This window comes from Hyperoodon ampullatus, assembly GCF_949752795.1.
Source record: "Hyperoodon ampullatus genome assembly, chromosome: 2".
Lineage (NCBI taxonomy): Eukaryota > Metazoa > Chordata > Mammalia > Artiodactyla > Ziphiidae > Hyperoodon > Hyperoodon ampullatus.
The window spans coordinates 118,731,831-118,751,947 of record NC_136915.1 but is presented as its reverse complement, the minus strand read 5'-3'; the positions used below and the strand labels follow the sequence as shown (position 1 = coordinate 118,751,947).

The 20,117-nt window shown below is 43.6% G+C and overlaps 1 protein-coding gene across 1 annotated transcript; it reads right to left on the bottom strand.

Annotated features, from left to right (window-relative positions):
• Positions 1-1,021: 1,021 nt before the first annotated feature.
• On the bottom strand, positions 1,022-19,830 carry LY9 (lymphocyte antigen 9; the record flags this gene model as incomplete). The annotated part of the gene is made up of 10 exons (XM_079697673.1): positions 1,022-1,090; positions 3,421-3,492; positions 3,860-4,140; positions 7,169-7,222; positions 8,216-8,323; positions 9,274-9,579; positions 10,749-11,087; positions 11,610-11,885; positions 15,862-16,188; positions 19,707-19,830. The coding sequence occupies 10 exons, from the start codon at positions 19,828-19,830 to the stop codon at positions 1,022-1,024; spliced, it is 1,956 nt and encodes a 651-aa protein (XP_079553799.1).
• Between the last annotated feature and the right edge of the window lie 287 nt (positions 19,831-20,117).

Here is a 20,117-nt window from a genome sequence, read left to right as displayed (position 1 = left end):
ATAAGGAGGGAAATTCTTTTGGGTAAATACGGGAGGCTTATACAGAAGAGGCATTTTAAGCACTTAAAAAATATATCAAAAGAGTAGTACACACAAATGGTTTAAAAAATATCTGGCAGTACAAAAAGTATACATTAAAAAAATCCCCAAGCCAATCCAGTTCCCTCCACAGAGGCAGCCACTGATAAGATTTTTGTATTTCCTTTCAGAACTTATCTTTATCTACATAAACATACAGTTATTTTTTATCCAACTGGTAGCATATGATACACACTGTCCAAGACTTTGTTCTTTCCATTAACAATATATCTTAGAGCTCATTCTATATATACATAGAGAGAGAGAGCCTGTTGCAGAGCACAGGCTCCAGACGCACAGGCTCAGCGGCCATGGCTCACAGGCCCAGCCGCTCCGCGGCATGTGGGATCTTCCCGGACTGGGGCACGAACCCGTGTCCCCTGCATCGGCAGGCGGACTCTCAACCACTGCGCCACCGGGAAGCCCAGAGCTCATTCTATAGTAGTCTTTCCTTTCTTTACAGAAGCGGCAGGTTTTGCCATTGCATGGGTATACTTTCATGTGCTTAACCAGATTCCTACTAAATGGACACTTAGGTTATTTGTAGCCTTTTATTTAAAAAAATACTACTGTGGTCATGATTTCATCTAGATCTTTGTGTCTGTAAGTGAGAATATCTGTTGGATTTATCTTAGCAGCTGTTTAGAGGAACATGTGAAGGTCCAGGTCCCCTTCAACAACATGACAAGCCTTGGCAGAGTTTTGAGGTGTGCATCTGAGCTGAGAGGCAGAACCAGTATGAGCATGCAAGGAGACAAACGGAGCCCAGAAGTTGTCTGACCTGTTAATGGGTTTGGGAAGTCATGGGGGTGAGAGGAAGGGGGAGGCACAAATCCAGGCATCGCTGAGACACTGAAGGAAATTCTGAAGTGCTTCTGCCTGCAGGAGCCCCAGACCCTATTAGGTCCAGTACTCCAACCTCATGGAGGGAGGCAGCTGCTTTTCAGGGGACATTTTCATAGGTAGATATTTCAGGAGACTCAAGATCATTCTGTTGCGGTGCTGGCACCACCTGTGAGCCAAAAGACACACAATAATATGGTTAATAAAGCAATTATCCAAGCTGATGCCAAGCATTTACGGAGAATCTCCTAATGGTGAGGGCCATGCGCTAGGCTCTTTGGAAGGGAGATATAAGACAGTTTAGTGCAGCAAATTGAGGGTGTTCAAAAATGACAATAAAAGGCCTTGCTCTCATGAAGCTACAGTCTAATGATCCCAGTCTCTACCCTAACAAGAGAAACAATACAGACATTTATATAAAGATAATTCAGGTGATAGAGGCTAAGTTCCAAAGTAATAGTCCAAACCATTAGACCTTCATATTCCAAGGGTTCTGAGGATCCCTTGTCTGAGAGTGTTCAGGAAAAGCTCTAAAGTGAAGATGAGACTTGAGCTGATGCAGAAAGGAGGTTAGGTACCATCAATAGCTTGGAAATAGCACAAACCTTCTTTGAGATATCATGCAAAGACAAGTGTCAGAAAATAACTGAAGTAGGTTTGAGAATTTCCTGATCAAGTGGGAAATAATGGTCTTAGGAGACCCAGAACCAGAATTCCTGGTCCTGAAAATTCTGAGGGCAAGGAATAAATTCTTTCTAGAATTTGGCTGAGAAAATGCACTGATTTCCACTTATATTTTGGGTGAGGGTGGTTTTAGGGGTCTTGAGTTCCTGGAGTGGTGTTGGGAGTCATGCAGGACTGACCAGACAAGGTGAGGGGTGTCACATGACCATTCTGAAACTCAGAGCAGGGACTGCTGTCCATGACTTTAAGATTGACCAGTATTGACCCAAACACAATGGGCCAGGCCCAAGCAGCTTTAGTGAACATAGTGAGCAGTACAGATTTGGCCTTGAGGCCAAAGATAAAGTTTCTAGCTAGCTAGGCATTAGGCCATGCTCTAGAAATCAGGACATGAGGCAGATGATGGTTGAACCAAACTGTGTATTTGCACAAGTGTTTTACTGAGCAAATTCTATCCATCTTTTAAGGCCTTATCCAAATTATTCTTTTCATGAAGCCTTTCCTGGCTACCTCCATGCAGTGCTGTCTACCATTTCCAATGTCCGAAAAACCCTTGGGAACTGCACACATAATAAGTAGTCATGTAGAGTATTTTCTCTCCCCTTTCAGGTGACTAAATCAATCCAACTCTCCTACATCAAAGATAGATAACAAGTCTTCAAAGTCAAAAGTGGTGCCTTATGGGCTTCCCTGGTGGCGCAGTTGTTGGGAGTCTGCCTGCCAATGCAGGGGACACGGGTTCGTGGCCCGGTCCGGGAAGATCCTACATGCCGCAGAGCGGCTGGGCCTGTGAGCCATGGCCGTTGAGCCTGCGTGTCCGGAGCCTGTGCTCCACAACGGGAGAGGCCACAACAGTGAGAGGCCCGCGTACCGCAAAAAAAAAAAAAAGTGGTGTCTTAAACGTATTTGAATCCCCATAGCACTCAGCCCAGTTCTGGGCAAACAAAAGGTATTCAATAAATATCTACTGATTGATTCATCAATCACAGAGAAGTAGCATAATTGAAAAACTTTGAGAGTTAAAAAAAAATCTTGTTCAAACATATTACAGGGAGGAAATTCTGGGGGAGACTTGAAAGCAAAAGTATGAATGGACCCAATATTTTCAGGAAAGTGAAAGTAGAGTGGACAGCCAGATTCAGATCAAGGTTAATTGTTTAAGACTTTTCAGGATTATTTAAAAACTCCTTGTGGTTTTTAATATTGAAATTTCAACCACTATCTGTGTGAACTTAAGCAAATTTAATTTTCTGAATCTCAGCTTCTCTGGCTATAAAGTTGGGATGACAGCACACTTGTAGAGTTGTTTTAAGGATCAGATGAGAATATGTTTGCTAATGTTTTGTAAACTGTAAAACTTTATATAAACTTATTATTAATGGGAAATTCTATGTTTAAGGGATGTTTTAACACTCTAATGACACCAATGTGCTGTAGTTAATAGCACATATTCCAAAAAATCTTGGCATTAGACTGTTGGCTAATTTCCAATTGTTTTGAGAAGTTGCAATTTTGATGGATTAGAGATAGATTTAGAAACATACATGGACCATACAGTGTTTGGGTTTACAGACTCTTATTCTGGTAGTGTTAAGATTAATCAATAGAAGATATCATTAAATTAATTAGAAATGTTCAGCTTTTGTCCACACAGATGCAAATCAGGAATATTTGTTTCAGTATCTCTATGCACCATGGAGTGTGTCGGGGGGCCCACAGTGAGTGGAACTTGAGCTCCTCTGCTTTCAGTTAACATGGTCTGGGCAATATTTCCTCACTTTATGGGCCTTAGGATACAGAGAAAATTGTTCTCACCTTCTGAGATTTCTGTATAGAGCAGTAGATTGTGGCTGACCTCTCTTCCTTCTGAGGAACTGGGGTCTGTCTCTGTAACAGACCAACACCAGGATATCCATAATCACCAGACAAGAGCTTTCCAGAGATTTGCCCTCAACTCTTGAGGAAAAGGGGCATCCCACCAGGTTCTGATTACATAAAGAGGGTGGGAACTGCCTTAGTGCAGTGGAAACACCGCCTCTGGTTTCCCAACACCTCCCTTATTTACGGCCCAAGAATGGGAGAGAAGTTCCTTCATTTCAAGGGACCCCAAGGTTGGTAAACATGGATAGAATCACAATTCTCTGCCCTTGCACCACTGGTCCTGTCACCCAGTTTGGAGAGATTATCTTTCAGGTTACTGGATTGTCCTTGAAGGGGGAGGGGGAGGGAAGGTGTACTGATCAAAAGAGCTCACCTGAAAGTCAAGGAACACCTGTGTATACACAGTTTCCCCTTCAATCGCAAGCACCGGTATCGTGTCATCTGGAGTGACGAGATAATACTCTGCTTGCCCCTCAGAGTCTGAGTCATGTCCAGCATCCTCCTGAGTGACCAAATCACACACCTGGTCTCTTCCATTGACGGGTTGGTGCATCTCTGTCCTCTCCTCATCCTCCTCAGTTGTTCCATTGCTGTCAGAGCTGCTGTCGGAGATGTGCCTGGCAGTCTTAGGGAAAGTGTCCAGCTTCTCATACTCTTGGGAGAGCATGGAGTATGCTGTGTGGTCAGCAGTGAGCTCTGGAACACATTGTGCAGGGTTGGTAAAACGTGTGCCAGCCCCCTTCTCTCTCTTGCTTTGTGCAAGGATCCAAGCTGCTCTGACTCCTACCCCAGACGAGGCCTAGAGAACTGGAGAAGAAGGTGTTTTCCTGTCTTCCCTCACAGGACTCCATTCCATTACCCCTTCCTTCTTCCTTTCAAGCATTCACTTATTGATTCATTTGATAAGCATTCATCAAGTGTGGTATGTGATGGACTTAGGAGTCCTCAGTGAGCAGGACTGGCCCCGTCCTAACGGGGATAAACCATCCTAACTGCCATGACAGGTACTCTGGGGAAACACAAAGGTGAATTAGACCTGGTCCTGAAGGAGTACACTGTCTACCTGGGGGTCAGATCTATACATAAATCAACTAATGTAAGGCCAACTGTGACAAGTGTCATAGGAAAAGTATGAGGAAAGTGCAGAGGTGAGAGGAGGTGGTCTCTGGTTAGGAAGCAGAGAAGAACTTGTGAAGTGGCAGAATTAAGGTAGGCCTTGACATTGGGGCAGGACTTTGATGTATTCTTGGTAGAGAGAACAGCATGATTAAAGGCAGTTATGAAACCTGAGGTACCCTCTCTTTTGGGAAAGGATGATACTTAAAATATTTAACAACCACAATGGTTTGGGCATAGGACAATCAGAATGGGTGCCTGTTATGAACAACTGGGTGGATGTCTACTGCCTTTGGGACATATCAAGCAACCCATTTGATCTAAGTGTAGAATAATAATGGCTCAAATTTATTAAGTGCTTACTATGTGTCAGTCACTGTTCTAAATGTTTTTCATGAATAAATTCATTTAACCTGCATAAAACCCCATGAAGCCTAGACAATAACTATTCTTATTTATGTTTCACAGATGAGGAAATTGGAGCACATAAAGGTTGAATATTTGCCTAAGTAAGTGGGAGGGCCAGGATCTGAATGCAGGTAGTCTGGTCCCTGGTGTTCTTAACTGCTACTCAATACTGCCCCCTATGCACTTTGTGTAGAAAAAAGTAGACAAAAGTTGGCCTGGCCCAATACTGAGCGATAATCATGGTTATCACCTATTGAGTGCACACTGTGGGTGCTGCCCCATGCAGTCCTCACAGCAACTGAGAGGTTGGTGCCTTCATTTTGCAAAGTAAGGAAACTAAGGCTTAGAGGCTGAATTGCCCAAGATCACTAAAAAGGAGGAGAGCTAGGATAAAAACACAGGATTATCTGACCTCAGGACTCATACACATGACTACTAGATTATCTTGCCTTTTGAGTAACAGAAAAAGCCATGAGGAGCCATTGATGGTTTTAGAGCAGTCAGAATTAAGTTTTGCAAAGGGGGAGCAGAAGGGATAGAAAGGAAAAGTTCTGGAGAGGGAATGGCCAGTTAGGAAACTATTACAATATTTCAGGGAAGAAGTTACAAGGAATGGGAATGCCTGTTAATAAGGACTTGTTAAATAAATTAAGGTACATCTGTAGAATAGAATAAATGGGAGTCAGTCTTAATCTACGTACGCTAATATTGCTAGGATCTACTGTTAAGTTAAAAAAGCAGATTCAGAAAAATGTTATAGATGGCTCCCATATGTGTAATCAAATGAAGAATATATGGCTTGTAAATGCATTAAAATGCTCTGAAAGGATTTAAACATACATATATCTTAACAATGGAGGTTTCTTCAGGGAGAGCTGGAGATTGGGATTTAGAAGGAGATTATTTTTAATTTATACCATGTGAATATGTGACTTTTCAATTAAAAAAAGAACCTGTTTAATAAAACAAAAAATTGATGACAGCATGAACTCAGGCAGTGGCAGAGTCTCCAAAGAGGAAACTCTGGAGAGATAGTGGAGAAATAAAAGTAGCAGACCTTGGGCACTGAGGAGAGGTGCCAGGGGAGGGAGGAGGGACAGGGATGACAGTGGTGTCCCCAAAACTTTTTTATTCCTCCTCCTGTGCCCAGGGTGCCAAGGAAGGAGGGTTCAGGCTAAGGGAGACCAGGGTCTGTTCTGCCAGCTCTAAGGAGGAAGCTGGTAGGAATCTCTAAAGTCTAGCCTCATTTCCATTGATGCTCCCTTTTTCTTGGTTACACTTTCCCATCAGAAAAGGCTGCAATGTTGGATTTCTGAGCCCCTGGCTCCCCCCCACATTCCCTCCACCTATTCCATCTCCTTGGGGCATCCCCTCCATGAGAGGTGACATAGGGTTTTTTAAAGCAGGGTTTGACTGAGTGGCCAGAGTTTGGGGATTCCTTAGAACTCCAGAGCTTCAGAGTTCAAGGTGGTAATTTAGGACACTGAGATTTGGGATGGGAAAATAAGGTGCAGGCATCTCAGCTCTCCACCCCAACACTCATCAGAACAGCTCCACTTTTACGTGCATTGTGATTTGGGGGTGTTGCATAATATTTTGTTTGAAGAAAGCATTCCTTAGCTTTTTCAAAAATTGGAAAACCACTGCCTCAGTAATACTTATGGGTAATAGGTATCTAAACATTCTTATGAGTTTTAATTTCAACTAAGTTTTAATTTTGCTTCTGTCACAGATTTATTACTTCATCTGGTCTTTGTTTCTCCATTCTTGGAGTGGAGACAGTAAATTCATCCTCATCATGGGGCACACTCCAGTGATGGCAGTCAATGCCTGAAGAATCCTAGAGACCCTGGAGGAAGGACTAGTTCTCCTAGCTCTGGTTACCATCTTTCAGGAGTTCAGCCTGGTCGTGGCTTTTGTTCTCCAAACCACCTTCTTTTAGCACGTTGCTTCTCAGACTTTAACAGGCATATGATTCACCTACAGATCTTGTTAAAATACAGATTCGTGTTCAGTATTCTGGGGTGGTGCCCAAGAGTTGCATTTCTAACAAGCCCTTGGGTGTACCCACGTTGCTGGTCACACATTGAGTAGCCACACTCTGGAGCTTCCATCTGGCCTGGGAACCCCATAGTCTGTGTCACTGGTGATATATTACCTGGTGTGTCAGCTGGAGCCTCAACTTGACTGGAACTGAAGGCTGGGGCTGAACCTGAGAAATCAAGTTAGAGAAGGGTTATCATTAGGGCTGTGAGGGAAGAGAGTCTCTGATTCTGTGAGAGTCAAAGGAGAGGGAGAGAGATTTCTGAGGACATAGGGAAAAGGCTTTAGGGAGGAGAGTGAACCCTGATGAGAGTAAAAGCCCGTGGGAAAGGATGGCCAGAGTCTAGGGTTATCTTCAGCTGAGGAGAATTCTCTCGAGTTTCCTGCCATCTCTCTGGAAGGGAGAGCTCTAACCCCTCTGTGGTAGCCACTCATCAGTTTGGTTTGCTGGCTCACAGTAATTCTTCCAGGGACCCTATATATTCTAACCAATCTGTTCTTTCTGGGAACTACTCCATTCCCACTTCAATACTGACATTCCAGAAGGAGCTACCAATCACAAACACTCATTCCATTGCCCACAGTGATTAGTCCAAGCAATAGTCACATGACCTAAAGCTGAGCCAATCAGAGAGATTTCTGAGGTTCTTCAAATTGGAGTTGGAGGGGGAACATCTTTTTCCCCTTCTTGGTGTCAGAACTACTAGTAGGTGTGAGTCTGGAGCTACCAGTTGCTGTGTTTTGGTACATTCCACCCCCACCCCTTCCCTTCAGCTGGCTGTATTAAGAGAGTTAAGCTGGCTTATAGGGAAAAATAGGGATGAGAGATGGAGAGCTCTGGTGGCTTTTGAGTCTCTGGTGACATTTGTCTCTAGGCCAGCTCTTCTCTTCCTTGCCCATAGACTGATTATGTGAGTCTCCAAATAATAAACCACTCCCCTTGCACCTCTCCCCACCCTTTCTTGTCTAAGCTAGTTTGAGTTGGGTTTCAATTATTTGCAACTAAAGAGTCCCAGCTGACACTCCTCCCCTATCATTCTGAGAAGAAATGAGGTCTTGGGAGAGAAGGGGCAGGAGGGAATTATGAGAGGACAAAGATGTCTCCAGAGGTCCTAGGGAAATGGCCTAGTACTTGCAGATATCATTGATCTCAGAAACTCACATCGTCCTTTTTTCTTCCAAAAACACCAGCCAGAGATCCCAAAGCACAGAAGGGTGAAAAGAGCCACCAGGGAGAGCCCAGACCAAAGTGCTGTCCTTCTCTCAGGTCCTGTGAAGAGGAACTGAGTGATATCAATATAAATAACAACAAGGGAGTTGGGGCAAGCAATGGACAAAACTTAAAGGCCATCCTATCTGCTTCTTAAAATCCCATACTATTGCAGGAAATATTCCTTTTTATTCATTCATTCATTCTACAGCTATTTATTGAGCAGTCATATTCCAGGCAAGAAATTATAGCAATAAGGCAGACACTGTCCCTGGGTAGAGAGGTTTATTGCTTGCCCAGTGTCACAGAGTTTTAAGTACCTGAGCTGGGATTTGAATGCAGGCTGTCAGATCCTAAAACACCCTTATCCATCACACTAAACTGCCCCTCTCTATATATGGCATAAGGAGAGTTCTAGACAGTGAATCCAGATTACTATTGATCGGGCCTCTAAAACCATTTGCCAGACACAGCCTGACACAACATTTTCACATCCTGGGTAGACTTTCCTTTTAAATTTTAATTAATTAAAATTTAAATTAAAAATCAGCTACTCTATTCCTTATTGAAAAACTGATAAGTATATTTGGAACAACTCGAATATAAATATATTTTTTCAGCTGCAAATTTTATGAAATCTGAATACAGATCAACTACTGGTCATGAGAATTTAGCATCTGAATTAAGATGTGCTGTAAGTGTAAAACATACTGGATTTCAAAGACTTAGTACAAACTGAAATGCAAATTATGTCGTGAATAATTCTTTATATTGACTACATGCTGAATTGATGATATTTTGGATATATTGGGTTAACTAAAATATATGACTAAAATTAATTTTACCTGTTTCTTTTTGCTTTTTCTAATATGACTATTAAAAATTTAAATTACCTATGTGGTTTCCATTATATTTCTATTGGAATGTGCTGCTCTAAAGACTCTCACTTACACTCCCTCACTGCACTTTATAAAGAACCACTCAGAATGAAAACTCTTGGGTCCACGGACTTAAGGCTCTGAGGTCTGGCTGAACAGGAGAGCAACCTGGACAGAGGTCCCTAGAAGGAAACTGCTGGGAGCTGTTGCTGACAGGATTGCTGGCTCTGCATGTGAAGCTGGGGTGTTTTTCTCCACTTCTCCAGGAGACGCTGAGGTGAGCTCCCCCTTGGGACACGACAGCTCCTTTCTGTAGGGGGTTCCATCTGTATGTCACGTTGTGTCCACTGTCCTCCACTGAGCATGTCAGGCTGACCCTGCAGACACCGTCCTCTGTGAGCCCGAGGCTCCCAGTGACTTTTGGCTTCTTCAGCCTCCCTATGTGAGGAGAAAGGCAGACCAGATGTGGAGTCAGGGCTGCACCCTGGGCAGTTACCATTCAAAATATATTCATGAAGTTGTGGGTTGACACTGCCTTAGGGCTGGGAAGGTGTCTCCAGTCGTGCACCTGGACTTTTCTTTGATAGCTCTAAAATCTCAGACTCATCACTTTACTCATCTTTGGTCCTTGGAAATAGAGGGGTTAATGAAAAGTGAAAAAAGATACCCCATCATTCTATACATTATACTGTGAAGAACAAGCAAACCAATCAACACAAATAAGCACAACACTTCCAAGTGCCCTGAGGCCCTTCAAGGCTTACATTTTGAGGTCCCATCATCTAATTTGTTTACTTACATGAGATAGGGAATATGGAGAGGTGAGCACAGCACTGTCACAGAGTAAGCACTTAATAAATGTTAACAATTTTAAAAGAAACGTAAGACTGGCACTCTTTGTTCCCAATTTCTTATTCTTTTTGCTTGATCTTCTTCCTGGTTCTTTGATATTTGAGTCACAGTAGGCAATAGACGTGAACTAGCTGACTTGCATATTTTAACAGGACCATGGACAGTGACTCTTTTCTCATGTACTGAGACACCAACATGCCCAGGCAGGGGATAGGTTGACCATGCCTGAATGGTACAGGTGAAGGAGCTGGCAAATATAAATTATAAAAACCGTCCAGCTAAGCTCCTGTGAAGCACAGGGCTGAGGAGGAAGACTCTGAGTTCTTTCCCTCATACTTAAGGAAGCCAAGTAGCCTTCCAAGCTCTTGGGGGTTACAGGACAATAAAGATTTTCTCCTCACTCTTCTATGATTTTACCCAGCCAGCTCTGCCTTTATGCAAAATGATAATGTTCTATAAAAATACAGGTTGGAGAGTTCCTTGTCCCACCCAGTAATCAATGCAGGAGGACAGGGCAAGTACCAGAAGTTGGTGGATTGAGGCTTAACTGGAAGCCTAGAAGAAGGGGGCCTGGGCCAGGGGAATTTGCCCAGCTGCTGATTGTATTGTCCTCCTGTGAACTTACTGGTGTGAACTGAGTAGCTGTCCTGTGAGTCTGAGGCATTTTGTAGGAGGAGGGATGTGGGATAGGCAGCAAAGGGGAGAAACTTTTCAGGGAATGAATCTAATGATGGGCGGTCTACTCAGAAACTCACGGTAGATGCTCAGGTTGATATGTTTTGTGCTGGCAACTCTGGCGTTTGAGCACACATAGGCGTGGTAGGGGCCGGCGTCCTCCATCTTCAACTGGCCAATATTCAGGGAGTAGTCCTGACTGGAGACCCACGCCGTGTTCTGATTTGGATCCTTGAACTTAATGAGTTGATTGGCTGTTGCTTCTTTTCCCCGCTCTTTGCTGATAATAGAGGTGTTAAACATCCAGACAACGTTGTCTATGTGCTGACTGTCCGGAAGCATCAGGGACAGGGTGATGGACTCTCCCAGGATCCCCGCCACTGTCTCTCCCATTGGTCTTCCTCTGGAAGCTCCTAGATCTGTAGCCAGAAGTGAGACATTGCAGTTTCAGCCACTGGTCTCGATCCCTTGACCCTCAGCCTGCCTGAAGGGGACCATAGCCCGATACACCCTCCTGCCCAGGCCTTCTTCCCCCTTTCTCTGATGAGGCATCCCTGCTGCTTTCCCATGACCACTTGTCGTGCACAGGTATGCACCTGGCTCTCCCTGTTGTATACACAGGCCTCTTCTTCCCTCTCTGCCCTTCTAAGGACACCCTAGGAGACACCCCTACCCAAGCAAAGAGCAATCTGGATTTCTGCATCCATACTCTCTTTCCCTCTCTTGTGTTATAGACCCTTGGAGTTTCAGAGTTCCCTGGGAGTTCCCAAGTCCCCTACCAGTCTCTCTCAGGTTCCTGAGGGTAGAGAAAGAGGGATTTTCGGGCCTGTTCTCTTACCTCCCTACCTCATCTGTGTCCTGCCAGCATCCTGGGGTTTAGACTCTATAGCTGCTTAGACTGTTTCTGGAATGCCCTGGAGGGCCTCAGCGGAGCCAGTTACCTGTACAGAACTGCCAGGCATGGACAGGGCGGGAGCTGCTCTGGCTGACTGGGTTCTTGGCTCTGCAGATGTATGGCAGGTTTGGGTCACAGGGCAACCAAGAGATGGTGAGACTAGGCCCCGCCCAGGATTCAGAAGCATGGGGATCCCTCGAAGTCCAGTAGTACTGAACATCTTCCCCTGTCTCCTTCACGGAGCATACAAGGGTGATGTTACAGGAGGCGTTCTCAGACATGTTCACAGACTTCATGGTGACTCGGGGCTCCTGCAGCTGTTCTGCAGGAACAAGGGCAATAGGAAGACTACTCAGACTGCTTCCCCAGCTGGAAAGAGCTAAGGGAAAAAGGTGGTGTTGGTAGAGGAGCTGGGGGCCAAAGGAAGAGGCCAGCATTATCTGTTCCTGTGGGAAGTCTTTTTTTTTCTCTTTGTATACCATGCAAGCTAGGTTGATTGCCTTTCCTCTGTGCTTCCGTAGTATCATCTACAGCTGTTATCACCAAGACTCAACATGACAATAGTCTGATTATTCTCTCTCTCCCCCACCAGTTAGTGAATTCCTTGAGGACAGAGCCAGTGTCTGTGTCTGAACATCTAACATCTGCCTGGTCCATGAAAGACACTCATGAATGTTTGGTAAGTAAATGGATGAATGAGCCAGCCTCAAAGACTGGGGATTTGGAAGCTCTGCCTCTATAATTTGAGTTGACCTTGCCTTTTGGTCTAGATTTGGGACCCACTGTGCTCCCAGACTTTCTTCCTGGTCCTCTCCTTTTCTTTTGTTCCATCTCCTCTGTTCACAGCCTCTGTGTGTGTGTGTGTAAGTTCATTTTCTTTTTCTTTTTTGAATAGGCAATACATACATAAAATTGAAATTGCAAAGATACAAAAAGGTACACGTGTGCACACACAAAGAAACACGCTTTCTTGCCCCAGCCACCTAGTTCCTCTCCCCAGAAATTATTGTTCTTGGAGGCAATTACAGTTATGAGATTCTTGTTGATCTTTCCAGAGATATTCTAGCTGTAGACACATATATATAATAGCATGCTGTACATATTGACCTTAAGCTTTTAAAAATTTTAATAATATATCTTGGAAATTGTTGTATGTTAGTACATATTAAGTTGATTCATTCTATTTCTGTTAACTGCATAGAATTCCATTTCCATAATATATCCAGAGCACCCTAAAAAACCAATCAGAAAGGTCAAACAATCCAATAGAAACTCAGTGTTATAGGCTAAATTCTGTCCCCACAAAGTTCATATGTTGAAATTCTAACCCCAAGTACCTCAGAGTGTGATTGTATTTGGATATAAGACTGTATTTGGAAACGGAGGTAATTATTTTAAAATGGGGTCATTAGGATGGTCCCTAATCCAACATGTCTGGTGTCCTTATAAGAAGAGGAGATTAGGACAGAGACAACACAGACAGAGAGACAACCATATGAGGACATAGGGAAAGAAGGTGGCTATACACAAGCCAGGGAAAGAGGCCTCAGAAGAAACAAAACCTGCTGACCTCATGACCAGCCCCAGATTTGTGAGAAATTAAATCTCTGTTGTTTAAGTTACTCAGTCTGTGCTATTTTGTTATCGCAACCCTAGCAAAGCAACACAGATTTTGGCACCAGAACTGGGATGCTGCTATAATGAATACCCAAAAATATTGAAGTGGCTTTGGAACTGGTTAATGGATAGAGGCTGGAAGAGTTTTAAGGTGCATGTTAGAAAAAGCCTAGATTGTCTTCAAGAGACAGTTCATAGAAATATGGATGTTAAATGTGATTCTGGTAAGAGCTCAGAAAGAAAAGAAGAGAGCTGTAGAGAAAATTTCTATTATCTCAGAGATAGACATATTATTGTCAATATAACATTGGTAGAAAGATAAACATTAAACGTGTGGCTGGTAAGGTAATAGTTGAAAATGAAGAGCATGTTACTGGAGGAAAGGTGATACCTATACAGTGGCAAAGAACTTAGACAAATTATGTTCTATTGTTCTGTAGAAAGTAGAACATTTAAGTGATGAACTGGGTATTTAGTTAAGGAGATCTCCAAGCAAAGCGTTGAGGGCACTGCCTGTTTTCTCCATTTGCTTGTAGTAAAATGTGAGAGAAGAAAGATAAATTGAGGAAGGAATTGTTAAACAAGAAGAAACCAGAATTTAAAGATTTGGAAAATTCTCAGCCTATCTATATAGCAAAAAATGAGAATTTGTGTCTGGAGGAAACACTGAGAGTATGGATAGACAATGGTGTAATTCAAGGATCCAGTCAACCATTTCAGTAGAAATTCTGCCACCTTGGACTGAAGGGACACAGGTGGGACAAAATGAAGGAAGGCTGTCAGATTTGGGGGATTTTATAGGCTAAGCCAATGGAGATGTCCAGCTGAGACCATGCTTTATCCTTCAAGAAAAGGGAAGAATGACCCCAAGGGCAGTTCAGGTCGACAGGTCTGCCACTGGCACCACAGGCCTAAAGGTCATAGGCCCAGGGTCCATTGGTGGTGTGGTTTCCTCCTTGGTTCCAGGGGGCAGGGCTGCTGGCCAGGGCCCAGGACCAAGGAGGTGTGGCTGCCACCCAGTGGACAAAGAGGATAAATCATAGTGCCAAGGGGGATTATTCTCAGACCTAAGAAGATGTGGAGACTTCCTTAGTGGTGCAATTGTTGAGAATCCGCCTGCCAATGCAGGGGATATGGGTTTAAGCCCTGGTCCGGGAAGATCCCACATGCCGTGGAGCAACTAAGCCCGTGCGCCACAACTACTGAGCCTGCGTGCCTAGAGCCCACGCTCTGCAACAAGAGAAGCCACCACAATGAGAAGCCCATGCACCGCAACGAAGAGTGGCCCCTGCTCACTGCAACTAGAGAAAGCTCGCATGCAGCAACAAAAAACCCAATGCAGCCAAAAATAAATATATAAATAAATAAAATTTATTAAAAAAAAAAGAAAATACATCATCAAAAAAAAAGATGTGGTATATATATGTACAATGGAATATTACTCTGCCATAAAAAAAGAATGAAATAATGCCATTTATAGCAACATGGATGGACCTAGAGATTGTCATACTGAGTGAAGTAAGTCAGACAGAGAAAGACAAATATCATATGACATCACTCATATGTGGAATCTAAAAAAAGGGTACAAATGAACTTATCTACAAAATAGAAATAGAGTTACAGATGCAGAAAATAAACTTATGGTTACCAGGTGGTAAGGGGGGGAATAAATTGGATTGACATATACACACTACTATATATAAAATAGATAACTCAATAAAAATTTTAAAAAAGTCTAATAGAATTTGCCCTAATAGGTTTTAGACTTGTTTGGGACCTGTGACCCATTTCTTCTTTCAGATTTCTCCCTTTTGGAATGCAAATGTCTATGTTGTGCCTGTCCCATCATGAAAGCAGGTAACTTGTCTGGTTTCAAAGGTTCACAACTGGAGAGGAATTTTGCCTATGATGACTTATACCTTAAGTCTCACTTATACATGATTTAGATGATATCTAGATAAGATTTTGGACTTGAAGTTGGAATGGGTTAAGACTTTGGGAGCTGTTGAGATGGAGTGAATGTATTTTGTGAGAAAGACATGAGTTCTGGGGTGCCAGAGGGCAGAGTGTTATGGGCTGAATCAAAATTCATATGTTGAATTCATAATCCCTGTTACCTCAGAATGTGACTGTGTCTGGAGATAGAGATTTTAAAGAGATAATTAAGCTAAAATGGGGTTGTAATGTGGGTCTTAATCCAGTATGACTGGAGTCCTTGTAAAAGGAGGAGACTAAGACACAGACAACACAGATAGACGGACGACCATGTGAGGACACATCAAGAAGGTGGCCATCTGCAAGCCAAGGCATGAGTCTCAGAAGAAATCAAACTTGTTGACACCTTGACCTTGGACTTCTACCCTCTAGAATTGTGAGAAAATAAATTTTTGTTATTTAAACCACCCAGTCTGATATTTTGTTATGGCAGCTCTAGCAAGCTAATACAGATGGGTAAAGGATATTAACAGAGAGAGAGAATCCAAATGGCAGAAAACAGAATCCAAATAGCTCTTAAACACATTTTGGCTGTTCTTCACTCTTGACATCTGTATTTATGGAATTGGGGGAAAAGGACCAATGTGATAGTTCTCTTTGTCCTAGAGAGATTAATTCCTGGAGAGGAAAAAACCCTGCTTTTAAAAATAAAAGGTCAAAACCCACAGACGCTCTCTGGAACTCACCATAGATAGACAGGGTGAATTTCTCACTTGTGGTGACTTCACAATTCTTTTGGTTTATCTGGGCTTTGTAGGATCCTGCATCTTTCAGAGTGAGCTTGTTGATAGACAAGGAGTTGTTCTGGGTGACGTTTATTCGCCCCTGGTAGCTTTTGTCTATAAAGGTAATCTTTCCTCTTGCATCTACTAAAGCCAAAGCTTCTTGGGGACCACTCCAGGTGATGTGCTCAATTTCTGTGTCTACTGAAATGTTCACGGAGAGAATCACCGAACCTCCTAGAATCCCTTTCACCACTGTTGGGGCTGAGTCCTTTTCAGAGGCTCCTAGCTCTGAAGAGACAAAAGAGGGACTTGGAGGAGGAGCTGGAGTCCTCACGCCAGCATTCATTTGTTTGTTCATTTATTCATGCGTGCATGCATTCATTCATTCAATAAACACATATTGGTAATAAATGCCAGATGTTGAGAAATGAAATGATATTTTGGCTGTCCTCCCTCTAGGTCCATTGCTTAGCAAATGGACCTCATTCATCCATTCATTCACTTCCCAAACATTCTCTCCCAGGAATGTAGCTACAATAATCAGTAAAGCAGACTTTATAGGTTTCTATTCCTACAGGGAAATTAGCATTGTGGCTTTCGATGAATTTCTGAATTTCTCTGAGAATCAGTCTACTCATCTGTAAGACAGAAATGTTCACACCTGTACCGTCTTCCTCCAGGAATGTGGTAGAGATGAAATAAAATCAGGTTGCTGTAAATCGTAAAGAACTAATGCAGTAAAATATGGAGCATCTTTAAAAAAAACAAGATGGATTGATGGATGGCTAAAAGGGTGGATAGATGAATAGGTGTGTGATAAAGGAAGTAAAGTAAAACACCAGTGATAGAACTGAGCTGGGAGGTATCTGAGTGTTCACTGAAAAATTCCTTCAAGTTTTCTGTACATTTGAGAATTTTCGTAATAAAATATTGGGAATAAAAGGAGAACCTCTCACCTCTATTATCACCTTACCTTTCCATCATTGTCCACGGATCTCAGCCTGACTTTGGCTTGGCCAGGGAAATCTGGTCTGTGCTTGGGAACAAGGTTTGGGGTTGGGAATAGGTAGGTAGCATTGATTCAATACCTGATTTCCTCATCTCAGGAAAGACTCAGATCTCTGATAACCATTGTTACCAAGGGTTCCAGAGGCCTGACAGCTTATTTCCTTGTAGAGGTCCTGTGAGTATCTGCTGGGTGACCCCAGCCTGGATTTCCAGATTCCAGGGCTTCTGAGGCTCTAGGGAGCACTCTGTAAACCCTAGACCAACTCAGATGGGTTCAGGACCCAGACTACACCAGGAATTCTGGGTGGAAAAATATGTAGAAAATATGTAGAAAAATATGTAGAAAATGTTAGAGAGAGAGGAGTGTCCAAAGTACAGCCTGGACAGATGGGAAAAGGTTGAAGTGTTTTGAAAGCCTAAAGGTTACAGGTTCCGTAGACACAGAGAAGAGATTGGTGCAGGCCAAGGGGGTCTCTGCCCAGACCCCCATCAGCAGAGCACTTGGACCTTGTGGCATGGTAGCTAGGGAGGACAAAGGACTAGGAACCCTGGGCATGAAAGTGTCAGTTCAGGTAGACTCTGGGGGCAGATTCAGAAGACAGAAGCTTAGCTGATGTGATGTTGGTTTGAGGTTGCCTAAAAGAGAGCTCTTCTCATCCGGAAGACACTGCTTAAGATTACTATGTGTGTATTAGGCACTTTGTAGAAATCACTTCATTTAATCCTCAAAATTATTGGATAAGTAGCCCTGTTTTTCTGATAAGGAACTGAAATTTAGAGAGTTTAAGCCACTTGCCTGAAATCACAGGTTTGGTCAGTTGCAGAGCCCAGATTCTATGTATGTGATGCCCCAGAGTATAGAGGCCAAAAGCACTGACCACCCCATCCTGGAAACCCAGAGGTGCTTGGTCTTGGCTGGGCTCATATGAACTTGTTTTGACATCATCTTTCCTCACATCAACGATAAACAAAGCCTCTCATACTGTCAGTGGGAGGAGCAGGATGTGGTCCTGATCATATTGTAGCAGAGTGCTACACAGATCCCTGCAGAGTGACAGGAGTCCCAGCTATCAGCCATCTTATTTTTGAACTACATCATTTGACAAATAATTAAAGGGGGGTTCAAAGATTGTGATAACTGAATTTGACTTGCCCATCCTTGAATAGTGTCTGAGAATAATGTACTTAACAGTGATTATCATAATAACAAACATAGCTTCCACCAACTGTGTGCCAAGCACTGTACACATACCATCTCTATCTATAAAACAGTCTTGCATAATACATCTTATTATTTGTTTTCTACACTTAAGAAATAGAGGCTCACACACCTAAGACATGATGGAGCAAGGACTTAATTTCAAATATTCCTGGTACTAACGCTGGGGGCGAGGGGTCAAAACTTTTCACCTTACTGCCTCCCAAGTTCCTGAAACAACTCCTTGGAAACACAAAATCCTCAGGGAAACTCCCTTCTAGACCCAAACAGTGAGGTTTGAGGTAACCCTAATTGGTGGAGCCAGACAGAGGGAGATGTCTCTTTGCCGTGAACTGTTTGAAATTCCCTGCATTGACCATCTGAGGCTTGGAGGTCGTTGGATGTGGCTAATTCCAGGTTTATCCAACATAGCCAAGAAGCACCTCGAGAGCTGGGTGTGGATATAAACAGCCCTGCTGCCACCTGTGTTTTTATGGTGAGCAAAGATGAAATAGAAAGTGAAGAGGGGGGGCTTCCCTGGTGGCACACTGGTTAAGAATCCACCTGCCAATGCAGGGGACACAGGTTCGATCCCTGGTCTGGGAAGATCCCACATGCCACAGAGCAACTAAGCCCTTGTGCCACAACTACTGAAACCCATGCGCCCCAGAGTCCGTGCTCTGCAGCAAGAGAAGCCACAGCAATGAGAAGCCCACGCACAGCAACGAAGACCCAACACAGCCAAGAAAAGTGAAGGGATGTCAAAATAAAATTCAGCCTTGAGGTCTAAGCTCCTTCTACCCCTATACATGCTTCTAAGAGTTTTCTAGAGTTTTCCTCACTGCCCATCCCCACCTCCATCCTCACTGCTGTCAGGTACTTAGTACTACCTTCATTATCCTCCCTGAATCCCTGGTGAGGAAGAAGGATTCCAGACTGACAGTAACTGCCACAGTCCCAGGTGGTTGAGATCCTCCCTGGGGTACTGGGTTAGCTCTGCCCACTGGAGAGTGGTGAGCAAAGATGAAATAGAAAGTGCTCTTGAGAAATGTTTCTCAGAAACTAGCCGGACTTGGGCCTTGAGGGGGAGGTAGGATGGTGGGGAGAAAGGATATTCACATAGAAGCCACCTAGCCGAGGGCAACCAGACCATCTCCAGATCCCCAATGAAGTCTCCATACATGTGATAAACAAGGCAGGATGTAGAAAGAAGCTCCAGCAGTTCCATCCTTCCCTAGGAAATTGACAGGTGGCTTATCCTCAGGACAAGTTCCCTGTATCTCTCTGTGTGTTTTACCCACAGTGTACAGGGAACAAACTCATCACCCAGTATTTCTCAGCAGGAAAATGTGAGGGTGAGAGGAATAGAATCTGAGTCCAGAGTTATTTGTGACCGGGGCTAGAATGTCACCTATTCATGGTGTGTAACTATGCATACTCACACACACACATACAGAGCTCAGAGTAAGGTGGAACTTGCAGAATAATTACCAAAAGGTGAAGAGTTCCTTGCTTTTAACAATTAGAATCCCCAGCAGAAATGTGACCAGCCTCAGAGGAATACCAGTAGCAAGCAGCGGTGGCCATAGTGTGGACTTACCCATGAGCAGGAAGAGGAGAGGGGTCCACAGAAAGGGAGAGGATATGTGTGGCTGATTCTTTGGTGGCTTATTGGAGAAAGTTTGTAGAGCCCAGCCATCTGTTTTTCTCCCTGGGCTCGCCATGATGATCTACATTCAGATAACATGCTGAAGGAGGAAACACTTACCACAGCTTCCGCAATTGCATGTGAGTGTGTGTGTGTGTGTGTGTGTGTGTGTGTGTGTGTGTGTGTGTGTGTGTGTGTGTGTGTCCCAGGGAGGGTTGTTTATACACAGCACCACGGACTCCTCCCACATGCTCAGGCTGGGGTAGAGGTCCGAAGTCGATTAATAACCTTCATGGGATTTGCAAACCAAGAGCGGGTATCACTTGCTTCAGCCTCAGGAGACTTAGGTTCTAAACTTGGCTC